The 13864-nt window shown below is 39.2% G+C and overlaps 1 protein-coding gene across 17 annotated transcripts in view; it reads right to left on the bottom strand.

The window, feature by feature from the left end:
* The window catches only part of KLHL32 (kelch like family member 32), a 241582-nt gene that overhangs the window by 14613 nt on the left and 213105 nt on the right, over window positions 1-13864 (bottom strand). For 9 of the 17 annotated variants that reach the window (XM_025384099.1, XM_025384098.1, XM_025384105.1 and 6 more), the window contains one exon: window positions 11842-12568. The exons of 2 other annotated variants lie outside the window; for them this stretch is intronic. In XM_025384099.1, the coding sequence (XP_025239884.1) occupies window positions 11842-12568 (727 nt within the window). Of the gene's footprint in view, window positions 1-11607; window positions 12569-13864 lie in introns of those variants that run through there. 6 more of the 17 variants (XM_025384108.1, XM_025384109.1, XM_025384110.1 and 3 more) reach the window with 3 other exon arrangements.

The following is a 13864-nucleotide window of genomic DNA, read 5'->3' as shown; positions in this document are numbered from 1 at the left end:
CCCTAGCTTGACTAAACTTAAAAAGGCTGTTTCCTGACTCTAGGCCCTTTGACCTCCCTTTTCTTAGATTACTTACTTTAGAAAACTTGTAATCATAATTTCTTTCTCTCCCTCTTTCAGATGTAAATCATTTTAAAAGCTGCTTGCCAGTTTTACAACCCAATAATATCTTCCTTAAGGTCCAGAGAGCCATTCCTTTGAAATGTAATCATCAAGGAAGATAGTCCCCTATATCGCAGCCTCTATGGGAAAGTAGGATGGTAACTTTTTTTTTTTTTTTTTTTTGAAACAGTCTCGCTCTTGTTGCCCAGGCTGGAGTGCAATGGCGCAACCTTGGCTCACTGCAACCTCAGTCTCCCAAGGACCCTAACTTTGATAGGCACCAATTAGCACCAAACACAGATGGCCTAATCACAGAGACCAAAATTTTCAACTCAGAAATAACTGCATGGGTACAACACATCCATTAATCAAGCTCCCCCAAAGTGTTCTTCAGTACTTTTCTACTAAACCACCCCAGTGCTTAGAAACCCTCCTCTTAAAAACTTTGCTTAATAGAATTGATTTCAAACTGCATTCTGATCTCTCTCTCCTATTGCAATAGTCTTGAATGAAGTCTTCTTTCTCTGTTTAACCTTATGTGGTGCAGTTTTTGCTTTGACAGTTCAAATACTTTGAGTAGGAAACCACCATCAACTACATGGCTAGGAGTCAAGTCAATGAGAATCCAGAGGATTAGTGTCTAATCCTTAACTGAGCTGGAATAATCAATCAAAACTAATGGATACCTAAAGTGGAAGGAACCTATCCAGGCCAATCATTACTCTCTCACTCAACCCCAGGAAGGAGATTATATCTTTCATATAATTGGCTTTGGATATTCTTAACTAGAGGACTATTTTTAAAATTCTCTCAGAAGCTTGAAGATTTAAGATTTTAAAGATCAACGAAAGCTTTGTCTGCAGAGAAATCCACAAAGAACACGGACATGAGCTTCCTGCCCTCAAAGAAAGTCTTCTCTGGATTTCTCATCGAACATCTCATTTTAAAAATGAAATCAGAGGAAAGGAAAACACACTTAAGAAAGCTAAGGCTGAAATGCCTATATAGTCAGGATGTGTGTCAAAATATAGAGTTGTGTTTGCTTTCACACCCAACCTTCCCTTTCTTGTGTGATTAAAAACAGAATGTTCAATAATTCTTTCTCAGCATAACCACACAAGAATAATTTAATCTCTTGAGACTTCACAAGTCTTCAGGGTTAAAATAATTGCTAGTGCTTTTGATCTGGGCCATAACCACCAGATTAATGTCCAGTTTGCCTACAATCACTTCTCTAACTGAAAGGGAACAGAGGGCAAAGCTCCACCCATCATTTAAAGACTTCAAAAGTTTCTCTACTTGTTTTAGAAATATGGGACAGAATTAATATCTACTGCAGTAAACTATCTGTTTTATGACACTATTTGAAAATACTTACACTACTCTATGTATCAGACTCTGCCCATTATAGATTAAACATACAAGCAATGGATTAGAATGTAGCTATTACATCCCCTCTCCCAAGCAGGGCATACAATTTATCTCCATGCTTTTCAGAACTATTATTTACTATCTTCCACAAATGCATCTATAATACATTTTCTTCTTAATCTGCACTCAGTAATTAGATTCTTTACCCTTACATACAAATTTTCACTCACATGACAATGCTTAGAAATGAGATATTAAGTTACTAGTTGGGAGTAAAAATTAAAGTCCCAGTTATGTGATATTAATAGATTCCCTCTAGAATGTTAAACCACAGAAGGTGCCTAACAAACCTAGTGCTGCAACTTTTGCCAAGTCAGGATTGCAAAGAAAAACCTTGGAAACTGGTTCTATTGCTTTCCCCTTTGAAATAATTTACAAATGAGCATATAAATAAAAACCATTTTTCTTTCAATACTAAAATACATTTTAAAAAAGCATCCAAGTTTGCAGCCCACATTTCTTTAGCAGTGTTACTCATTTGCAGGGCTTTATCATTACATTCCCTTCACATAACACTCTTCACTTTTAGATTAATCTGCTGAAATGAGATGCTAAGGATTTGCATACAGATTTGACTATACAAAAATAGATATGGAATTAATAACAGTCTCTATATGTTTTAATTTCTCCTAGACTGGAGTACCCTTGCCTGCAGCAGTATTCCTGGCTTTCAAAGTCATCAAGCTGATTTGTCTGCTCTGGGTTACGATGCCACATGCTGCTATACTGTCCCCTGCAATCAAAGCACTTGCAAAGATAGATTCCATGCCTTCCTCTATCGAGTATATTTTATAGATTGGCAGTTTTGATCTCCCTCCCCCACCCCAGGGGGGATAATCTGCATCTTAACAGCTTTCTATAGATACATCTGTCATTAAATATGCCATCTCATATCAGCATCCATTTTTAAAACCAAGTTTTCTCTAACTTTGAAGTGCCACAGTGAAAGTTAAGACTTTTCAGCCAAAATTGAAAATGAGCAACCCTGTCTTATACTTTTGAACTGTGACTTAAAGATATACTGCAGGTTCCCCCAAAGTCAAATAAGTCTTTAAAAACTGCCAGAAGGAATGAAAAGTTACCACCATGCTACCAGCAGTGAGAAATGCTTTCTATCATCAAGACAGGGGAAAAGCATTTTTCTTAAGCTTCCCTGTGCAACTCGCCACAAAATGTTGTGACAAATGGATGAGTGCATACTGGAGAGATGACAAGTGACTGCCAAACAAGCAACCTTTGTCTCTGCTACTGAGATCACTGACTCTCAAACTCATATTCTACTCAAAAGCAACAACTGGTCAATGCTGACAGTACTCATAAAATAGAGTGTACAGAAAAACTGCTCTCATGGTACATGGTCAGACTGGGTCAAGTCTGATGGCTCTGCTAATTTTCTTTTAATGACAGAAAACACCTCTGTTGATTAAATAGAGTAAACTGCAGGAGTAGATGCCTATGGTTCTCAATGCAGTGCTAATGCACAACCAGGACAGAGTGGGATGCAAAGAACTGATCCCCACACACAGGGTGGAGCATGCTCCAGGTTGGAATTCTGCCAGCAAATTCAGGATTGAGGAAAACCATCTCAAGTTTTCTGCAACTGTCCTGAAGACATGCAGTGGCCAGGTTCACACTAGTCTAAGGGAAGAGTTTCAGGACAGGCTGTGGCATTAACATGGGTCCTCTATGACTGTATCCTTGGGGAAGCCGTTTAACACAGCCACGCTCAGCTTCCTCATATGCAAAACAGACATGATGATACTTCCTCATAGGTTTCAGATGAACTAGAGTGCATGGCATAGAGACAATCTACAGAGGGAAGTTTGCTACAATCCTGTAGCTGTTTATAAAAATTTCTTACCATTTCCATAAAAGATACAGATGACTGTATGTGAAATACTGAATTAATGAATGAATGAATTGCATAGTGTGAAACAGATTTCTTATAATTCTTTTTTCTAATAACCAGAGTTACCAGGGTTTTGTTTTTTTTTTCAGTAGTCAAGGCCCTTTTCTTTCTTTAATAGTTTAAGCCTCTCTCTTCCATAAACTTTCTCCAGTTCTTGAAAGACTAAAACTTCACGCTTACAATTTAATTACCTAAAGAATAACCTGCCATTAAGTGCGAGTTCCTATTAGTCATTGTTTAGAGGGCTACACTCATTGTTAGCCCTTGATAAAAGTAATATCATAGGAATATTTATAATAAATGCAAAACCAAACTTATTATCTATTTTTATATGACATCAGACTGTCCATATTTTCTGGACATTTATAATACTAAACAATTATAGCCAAGAATCTTTCTACTAAATTAGCATCTTGACTAGAAGCATACATAATCCATGCATTAAATTAAAACTAGCATCCATATTATTTCTGTCATACTTGAGGAACCCACACAGATGATGGGTACTTAATATACTCAAAACCTGCAAAGTCTCTAATTTACAAAATACCTATAAAGGCAGGGTTGCTGCATTTGAAAATATAAATTATGTCATTTAGAGCAAATAGGTACAAACTTGACCCAGAAATATGTAAAATATGCATTATGTATTATTTAATGAGTGAAATGATAAAATGGGGGTGAAATCAACCATAATGCAGATATCAACTAGATTCACCTGCTCTTTATAATCTCAATAATATTCACTTTAACCCCCATTCTTCATTCTATAGAAAGTTGAAATCCTGCCTCCAAATATTTTTGCACATTCCCAGCAGGGTCAAACTCTCAAGGCCACCTCTGTCTGTCTTTAATGTCCCAGCTTTGATGTGCTCTTGGATCTTTTATCTCCCTTCCACCATCAACCAAGTTCTTCAGCCATTCCCTACTTCTATGGCCTAGCTTTAACCATCTTCTTTCCTCTTGGAAATAAAGCAAATGATATCGTTCAAATATTCTTTGGTAGAACAATACAGCTCACCATTTAGTTTACCATCTTTTACTAGACCCACTAGTTAGACACAAATGAATCATCTAAACAAGAGCGGTTCCCTCCATGAGAAGAGTTCTGTAGCCAATGATTTGGACATTAAAAAAAAAAAAAAAAAAAAAAACTTACAATACCAATTTTAAAGGCCATTAGACTCCTGTAGTACGTAACCCTTTCAGAAAACAATTTTCTAATCTACACCAATGTATTTTAGAGTAGATCCATGTTATCACCTTTCTCTTTACATTTTAACTTTATGTTTTAGAAACTGAACCGTAAAATCACAGAGAGACATTATGTGTCTCTTCTCTGCCCTGTAAAGGATGGACAGTTAAGCAATTAAGGACAATCAATGATTGTTGATTCTAAACAAATCTCCAGATAGCACTCTGCTTCTGTGTATCATTTACTTTCAGTCTTACGCCATTTGGAAGTTCTTTTTACAATTTAAGCATCTATTTTGCAGACCTTCACTGTCATGATAAACAACTGGTAACCTGTGTGGTTTGGTGGGAAAAGCATGGTCTAAAGAACCAGAGACACAGAGTTCAAATTCTAACTCTTGTCAGCTGTTTAAGCTGTGTGATCTGGGGAGTCATTTAACCTTTTCAAGCCCCATTTCCTGGGCAGTGATGTGAAGGTAAATAAACAAAGTACAACTTCTTTGGCATACAGGTAAGACAGTTTAGGATGAAAACTTTGTTAATTATTTGGAGAATGTAGGTGATCTGATTGCTTTCTTTCCTTTAAATCATTAGCTCTCTAACAAGCATTGTAGAATACTACATTTCTGTTTGGTTTCCACCTCAGTTCAATACTACAGTGGCTTTCTTTTCATCTCTTTCAGATGTGGGGTAGAAAAGATTGGGGCACAAGTGAAAAAAAGAAAAAGTAACTGCTAGGGGCAACTGGTTGCTAGCATCTAAAGCAACGAAGATTTAATTATTCATGGACATTCCAATTCACTAGGAACTTTTAAGTGGATGCGCCAAGTTACCCAGCTCCAAACCTCTATCAGGCAAGTGGCTTCCTCACATCATGGCTGCCTCCAGCGACAACAAGGAGCATTCTCTTACTCCTTACTCCCGCAGCACACACTGGAGCAAACCGTCAGCCCTTGCCTCTCACTTAACTGGGATCCTAGCTTGCTGAACTCCTTCCAGGAGGATCCTCTGGACTATTCCAGTTTCAAAATCTTTCATCATGAGTGAATCCACAGACCTGCCTTCTTCAGTCCTCTGCTGAGCACCATAAAACGACAGAAATTTGAAAACAGAGCCACTACAGTTTTGTGGTTTCCAAAGTTAGTGTGGATTCTGTACACCTATTTTTATTTAACCGGTTAATTCCCTCTGTTCTCTCTCAGAGGCTTATTCCAAGGTCACTCTCCTCAGGCCCTCTACTTAGTCCGGACAGGCACAATCTCGACAGACCTGTTTCTCATTTGTATCAATCTACAAGAAACTCCTCAGGTTCCTGCCCTTCACCTGTGAGCTTACCTAGGTTCACACCCATAATTATCTCCTTCCCTCCAGGCTTAAGGGTCCCTCCCTTCTCAAGTTCAAGACCTGACCCCTGCCCAGCTCCCTCTTGCCTTTCAGGACTCTGTGTCTGTTGTCAATATTGTATCATCAGGACTCTTCACTGTTCCTGGTACCTGGGAAATGCTCTCAGCGTTTACCAGCCAAATGGATGCCCCTCCTCCCTACACCTTCAATTTCACTCTCTTTCCTTATTTACAAATATGCTTAGTGCACTTGCATCCTTAAACAAACAAAATCCCTCCTTCACCTCTGGATTTCCTCTTCTAACTACTCAGCCAAACTCCCCTCTTCCTTCCTTTCTTCAGCCAAACTCCCCTCTTCCTTCCTTTCTTTCCTTCTTAATCGCGTTTATTCTTCCTAAAGCCAAAATGCTTATTAATTTATAGTGAAAAAATGAGGCTGTTACATGAACTAAAATATGTGTATAACTAAAAACAGCACATTCTCTCCCTATATGTATACAGGAAGCCAGATTCTTAATTGGAAAGTTGTCTGAGAAGCTCAGATTCGGGGATTGAAGTTTAGATAATACGCTTTTTCATTAGTATTAGACTAAGACGGGCTTTATCCTAACTTTTTGCCAAGGTAATCTGTACCTGGGGTTTCTGTTTCCTCACGTTTCTATCATACCTTAAACTACTGTATTCTAGTTTCCACCTTCTTCCAATCCCCTGAAACTGCTTTCACTAAAATTTTCCCAAGTAAAAAATGCAGTGGAAATATTTTGGACCTTAATATCCCTGTAGTATTGAACAGCTCTCACTGCACCTTCTTTTTCGGTTTTGGTTTCTGTGACACTCCTCCTCCTCCTCTGACCCCGCCCATTCCACATTCTCAGGCTCCTTCCTTAGTACCTGCTAACCCTGCACCCTCCTTGCTACTGTTTCCCAAACTTCTGCCCTTAGCTCCTCTCCAGACAAACTCTTATCCATCTCTCTTGTCACACTCTCTGCCTCCTCCTCCTCCTATTATCTCACTTACATTTGCTCTGAGAAACCAAAGGCAAGATCTTCTCTCTGAGTCTGAGAAGAGGGGGTTCTGAGGAAAGTGAAGAAGTTCCAGCCAGTGAAGGAAAGGCGTGAGAGAGCAGCAGTAGGGTATAGAGAGGGCTAAGAGTGCCACTGTGCATGATGTGCTGAGAATATACCCATATCAAGCCTTCCTGCTGATTGTCCTCCTCCCACAGGCGGAGCTGCCTAGGTACAGACACAGACCAAGCAGATCACTGGGTTTGTCAAACACTGCATGTTTCCCAGAGGACAAGATAATTATTGAAGTGATTGGACCATGAAGTTCAAGTATGAGGACAGGGAGGAGTTAATGGATAATAGAAAGTAGCCAATGGACCTGAAGCTAAGTTAGGCACCTTCAGGGTTAAAATAATTCCTCAATTATTTTAGGTGCTACCTTTCATGCCTTCTGCAATAGTCACTCCCTGCTTTGCACTACTTTTGTACCTTGGAAAGACTTCTGCTGTCACCCTCTAATTACCTGTTTGAAAGTCTGTTCCCTCTACTATATGCTACTTTAATGCTCCAGCACTATCCCGGAACAGGACTTGGAGAGGTTAGGAACTTTAGCTCAGCATCTCATGATGGATAAAAAATGCAGCACAAGCTTTTTGTGTGTGACCACAGTCTGTGGTCTCAGTGCACCACAACTCAGGCTCTGCTATGCCTGCTTTTAGTTCCCAATATTTTGTCTACAATTCTTTTTTTTTTTTTTTTTTTTGAGATACAGGTTCGCTCTTCTTGCCCAGGCTGGAGTGCAGTGGTATGATCTTGGCTCACTGCAGCCTCCACCTCTCGGGTTCAAGCAAGTCTCCTGTCTCAGCCTCCCAAGTAGCTGGGACTACAGCACCTGCCACCACGCCCGGCTAATTTTTGTATTTTTAGTAGAGATGGGGTTTCACCATGCTGGCCAGGCTAGTCTTGAACTCCTGACCTCAGGCAATCCCCCCCTCCTCCGCCTCCCAAAGTGCTGGGATTACAGCTGTGAGCCACTGCACCCGGCTTTGTCTACAGTTCTCAAGATGTAAGTAAAACAATATCTGCATAAAGATAAGGCAATTCTATTTTTAAATGTTAATAAAATTTTACATTATTTTAATTAATACTAGAAAAACCCAAGTCCTATTAGTAGCTTTGAATAAATTAAAGTTATTTAAAATGGGGCAATGCAAACTTCATATAAATTTAATCAAGATGAAAATACACATAGCTTCTAGGGAGTTAAAGAAGGTTTAACAAATGTCCTTTCATTAACGAAATATCTGAAAAATTATTTGATTGCCAGCTCCTAGAGGGCAGGAAGTATGTTTGCTAAATGAATTTCATGTATCTGTGACTCAGCACTATCCTTTACAAGGGTGTGACACTCACCAAGAGAATCAAGAAAGCACTTAATATTGCTTTTGAGCAAATGCAGTAACATTTGTCTTATTTTTATAGTTTTAAAGCACTAACTTTGCAGTTAGCCTCTTATTTTGTTATCATTTGATGAAAATGAAAAAAATAAGCTGTTCTTCAAGATGAGCTCAGTATTAATTTTCCCTCACACACAAAAAAAGGTTTTTTAGTAGTTCACAAAGTATACCTTCCAACAGAGAGCATATATTTTAAAAATACAGCTGTAGGATATTTAAGTGCTTATTTTACTTTGATACTGTGAATTTCAAATCAGAATGGTACGGAACACTTGTGAATTGGGTCACAATGTCAAACGCTACAGGAGCCTGTAAAATTCGACTCTAACATCTTTAATTAAATGCTAATGGATATGTACATACAGCATGATTTTCTGAATTCCTTTCTGCTTGTCATACTTTAAAAACTATAAACAGGTTTCAAGATTTCCTGACCCCAAAATGGACTGAAACGGGGGAGAGGTGTGGAGAGGGAATGAGCATGCTGGAAATGTCAAGTCTCTAAAGAAACATTCATTCTGTGTTCTAGAGAACAGAACCAAGACCCTAAAATCCACCTTCTATAATCCATACTACCCCCACCTCAGGCAAAGTTTGCAAAATACCAGAAGGATGCCCCCATCAATTAAATTGGAAATACATGATTATTTGGTAAAGGATAAGGAATAGCCTCAAACATTTGCATCTGCTCCAATAAATCAGGTTACACTCCCAACTCAGTGATAGGCAGGGTGAACTATACCTGTATTTTTGTTAAGGGGCCCATTAGCAAATCTAGTCACCCCTCCCTATTCATGGTTAGATTCACAATTGATTTATTATAAGCTGGGCCTGAGGAAAGAGGCAGACGACTGAAGGCATTAGAAATGTCACTGGCGATTTCCTCTTCTTTCCAATTAAAGGTATTGTACTGTACACAGCAAAGTGAGTTTCTCATCTCAAGTACACAGTAGGGAGAAACAAACCTGAGAAAATTGTGATTGTTTTCATTAAGTATGGTTAACACAAGCAGCATATATTAGTGCAAAACAAGAACAAAGAAAATGTATTTCCTTTCACAGTAGGAGAAAAACAAAGTGAGACAGCAATAAGGATCTGTAATAAGTTGATAGATTTAATAAAATGGAAAAGGAAACATGTAGACCCATATTGAAAGGGAAGTCAACTTGATACCAGGACAACGGATCTAGCGAGTCTAAGAGGAGCTTCTGTGCTTTCTTAAGGCCTCACTAAAGAAGGTATTAAATCATGATATCTTTAAGACTATGTAAGGGAAAACCCAGCATTCTTTTACAAGCTAGGTTTACAGCCAAAACACAAGGAATATTTATTCAAATATTTACGAGAAATTCATACAAAACTTAGAAAATGCAGTGCAAAATTTAGGAATACAGTATTTTAATAATATGTGAAACTAAATGAGTCAATGGAAGGAATCTCAATGGGAGAAAACATAAATGGCATTGATTTCATAAACCCACCGTTGTTTTGCCATCCAAGACAAGTACAGATCTGTTCCTTCTATTAGCAAAGACTTATTTGCTGCCTAGCTTGAAATTTCTTCAGCACAGCTAAAATAATATAGTCCTGGTGGTTATTAACTCCTGACATATATATTTAAAGAAAAAGGAACAGTAATTAGATAAATGAGGTTTTAATTTAAATATATCTACATATACTAACATACATACTTGTTTCTAATGTTTCTTTAGTATAGAGCCAGTAAATGTTGGATCCTCTTCATCTATCTGCTTCCTTAGTCCTAGTCTTCACTTCATTCATTAATTTATTGAGCACTTAAACTCTGATGTGAGCTAGGTTCTGTCAATAAAAATCAGTGAGTTGCCAATAACTAAGGCACCACTCAGAGAAGCTGAGCCTGTGACTGTCTTCCTGGTTATTGAGGACAGCAGAAGAACAAACAGTCAAAGTCCAAATGAATTTAGTTTAAAGAAGTGCAAGGGAGAATTTTGTCAGAGCAGGTGTTAGAACACTAGAGATGATTATTGAGGAAAGCTGAGAAGCCTTTGCAGGTGTACTTAAAGGTAATGATTTCTTCTAAGTACAAACATCAGGATTATTCTTAATATTTAAGTTTTTTACCCTTTCTATTCCTCTTAGTGCTTGATGACATAGAAATCCAACAAGCTCCATTTGGGTTACAATACGAGTATCTTCCAACTGGGAGAAAATTCAGCTTTCTTCCTGATAGAAAAACCTTTCAAAGGAGAACACTTGGGGCCCTTCTCAAAACTAAGATTGAAAACACAGGTTGATAATGTGATGTTGATAGCCATATGCCTCACAGACTCCTTCTGTATAAGCAAAAAGGCAGCCCAGAGGGGTGTGAAGGGTCTGTGGGTGTGGAGAAAACAAGATTGGCAAGGAGTAGTTAACTGTGGATTCTGGGTTGTGGGTAGATGGGGTTGATTATTCTAGTCTCCCTACTCTTTCCATAATCAAAAGGTTTTCAAGAGATGAAAGGTAAACTAGAGCTCAAACTGTACCATCAGTAAAAATGGGAGAGTAAATTGGAATGAAGGGTTAGAACAGCACAAGTAATTACCATTCACAGATAATTTTAAAAAATTTTTTTGTTTTAGGCTGGGCGCAGTGGCTCACGCCTGTAATCCCAACACTTTGGGAGGCCAAGACTGGTGGATTGCTTGAGCTCAAGAGTTCGAGGGCAGCCTGGGCAATGTAGTGAAACCCTGTCTTGACAAAAAATACAAAAATTAGCTGGGTGTGGTGCTGGACTCCTGTAGTCCCAGCTGTTTGGGAGACTCAGGTGGGAGGATCACTTGAGCCTGAGAGGTGGAGGTTGCAATGATTCGAGATGGCACCACTGCACTCCAGCCTGGGTAACAGAGTGAGACCCTATCTGAAACAACAACAACTTTGTTTTGTTAACTTAAATCCCCTCCCTCAATGCACAGCATAGTGATTATTTGGATATATACCTATTGCTATACCCAGAAAAATTGATTAACTGGGCTTTTACTTCTCTTGCCTTGTCTTTGATGAAATGGCTCTAGTCAGGCAGCCAGGGGTGAAAGAAAAAGCAAAGGATCTAGACAAACCACAAGCTGTGCAATACAATCCATGAATAATCAAGAGCTGACAGGAGAAGGTCTGGTAGAAAAAAACAGTTGTGATGGACCAACAATTTCCACCTTGAATTTTTATTCCATTAATCACTCAGAAAGTCACAGAAAGTCGCATTACTTCCAATCACATTGCTCTCTAGAGTAGGTGCTCAATAAATGAATGTTAATTAGCTAAAATGGCACGCTTGTTTCAATCTTTCAATTACACATGGCCACACTATTCAAGCTTGACTTTTAAATGTATACCACAATGAAAGTGTGTTTTGATAAATCCAACGTGAGGTGTGTTCTACCTGATATCCAAAGAAGACCATCAGCCACATATCCAGCATGGCATGAAAGGGATCTGTCAAAGGACTGAACAAAAGTCCATTTGTTCTTCTTGGGGCAATATCGCTCAACTGTAGGTAGAACCTGGCGTAGTTCATTTCTGCCCCCAACTGCATAGAGGTATTCCTCCATGGCACCCAGCACAAAATGCTCCCGGCAGTTTTTCATGGGTGCTATCTCTGCCCAGGAATTACTGCGGGGGTCATAGCGACAGGCAGTCCTCACGGCACACGTCCGGCCACTGGCATGCTCAACTTCCCCTCCAGCCACAAACAGGAAGTCCCCCATGACTGCCACACAATGGTGGCTCCTTCCCACAGGCATGGGAGCCAGCTCACTCCAGTTGGCAATGGCGGCTATGAGAGCATTCTCCTGATCAACGGGATTGAAGTACCGAAGTTCCTTGACCTTGCAGACCTCGCGCTTTTTCCCACCAATGATATACAGAGTGTCTGACTGGAACCGTGGTTTGGTCCTGCGAGTCTGCCAGACGGGCTGTGCATAGATGCTCTGGTGGTATTCCAGGGCCTCGTTGACAAGGGCTGTTGCAGTCTCACTTGCTTGGACAAGGGGGTGGGACAGGGCAACTGTATGGAGAGTATCCACATCCATTAGGCCAAAGCGGATGTATTGCAGGAGCTCGTCCATGTGCTGGTAGTGGCAGTTGTGTTCCAACCACCTCACAGCTAGCTGAAACAGAGGGAAGCGAGATGAGAAGAGATACAAAGGTAAGAAAGAAAGAGAGAAAGCAACAGCATATAGGTAGGTTACCTGTATTCTTCCAGGCAGGGAATAATACAGACTTTCTTACAAACAGTATAACTGGAATATTTTGATGCCCAGATGAGTAACTTTTATTCTGTATCAGCAAAGACACAAAAGAACTCAAGACATTGCTGTAGGGGTAACAAACAATGTGAAGCAACACTGACGGGGGCTTCAGATATCATTTGGGGTGAACAATAATTGATTTTCAAAGAACGAAAATACTGTTGTGAAACAGCCTGTTCCCTTATGTTTCATGCATAAGAGGATCAGTACACCCCACCACCAGGAAATGTCAATGGTGGGCAGTGTCATCATAGCTCAAGTAATATATGTCAACCCATAAGCCAAGGTGCTGTATCAATATGAGTAACGTAAGAAAATATGTGATCATCTGAGACCACAGGGTGTACTTGAGAGAAAATCAATATAACACTAGTAGAATGATTTAGAAAGAAAAAGACTCCCCCTACCACCCCACATTCCTTTAGTAGATATAACAGTCAGGAAGCAATAAAAGAAAGAGTAAGATTCTAACCTATTAATTTTTTTCCCTCAATTAATTTTTACCTTGAAGACAGTTGTTATTTGCACATGTAAGATATTGGCAATTTGTTAGAGTCATTTTCACAAAAACAGAATATAGAGGAGATCATCTTTGCATTATGTACATAATAGCAGAATGTAATCCTAACCTTTTTATTCCTTTCAGATCTCTTTTAAGAAGGAAAGGAGTTATAACATTTTGATATCAGCAGTGAGAATTTCTTAAAACTAAAGAAGGTACATTGTCATAAATAATAAAAATTATTGTTTAATTTTATTTATAATAAAATCATATAAATAAAATTACACATTTATTATTACATAAAAATTATTGTTAATTTTGTTATGACAATGTACTGCTTTAGTTTTAAGAAATTCTCCTTTTTTTTTAATTAAAAAAAAATCATCAGGGCCAGGCACAGCAGCTCATGCCTGTAATCCCAGCACTTTGGAAGGCCGAGGCAGGCGGATCACGAGGTCGAGGGTTCGAGACCAGCCTGGCCAACATGGTGAAACCCTGTCTGTACTAAGAATACAAAAATTAGCCGGGCGTGGTGGCACATGCCTGTAGTTCCAGCTACTTGGGAGGCTAAGGCAGGAGAATTGCTTGAACCTGGGAGGTGAAGATTGCAGTGAGCTGAGATTGCATCACTGTACTCCAGCCTGGGCGACAGA

This window comes from Theropithecus gelada, chromosome 4, assembly GCF_003255815.1.
Source record: "Theropithecus gelada isolate Dixy chromosome 4, Tgel_1.0, whole genome shotgun sequence".
NCBI lineage: Eukaryota > Metazoa > Chordata > Mammalia > Primates > Cercopithecidae > Theropithecus > Theropithecus gelada.
This window is presented reverse-complemented; position numbering and strand designations above follow the sequence as displayed.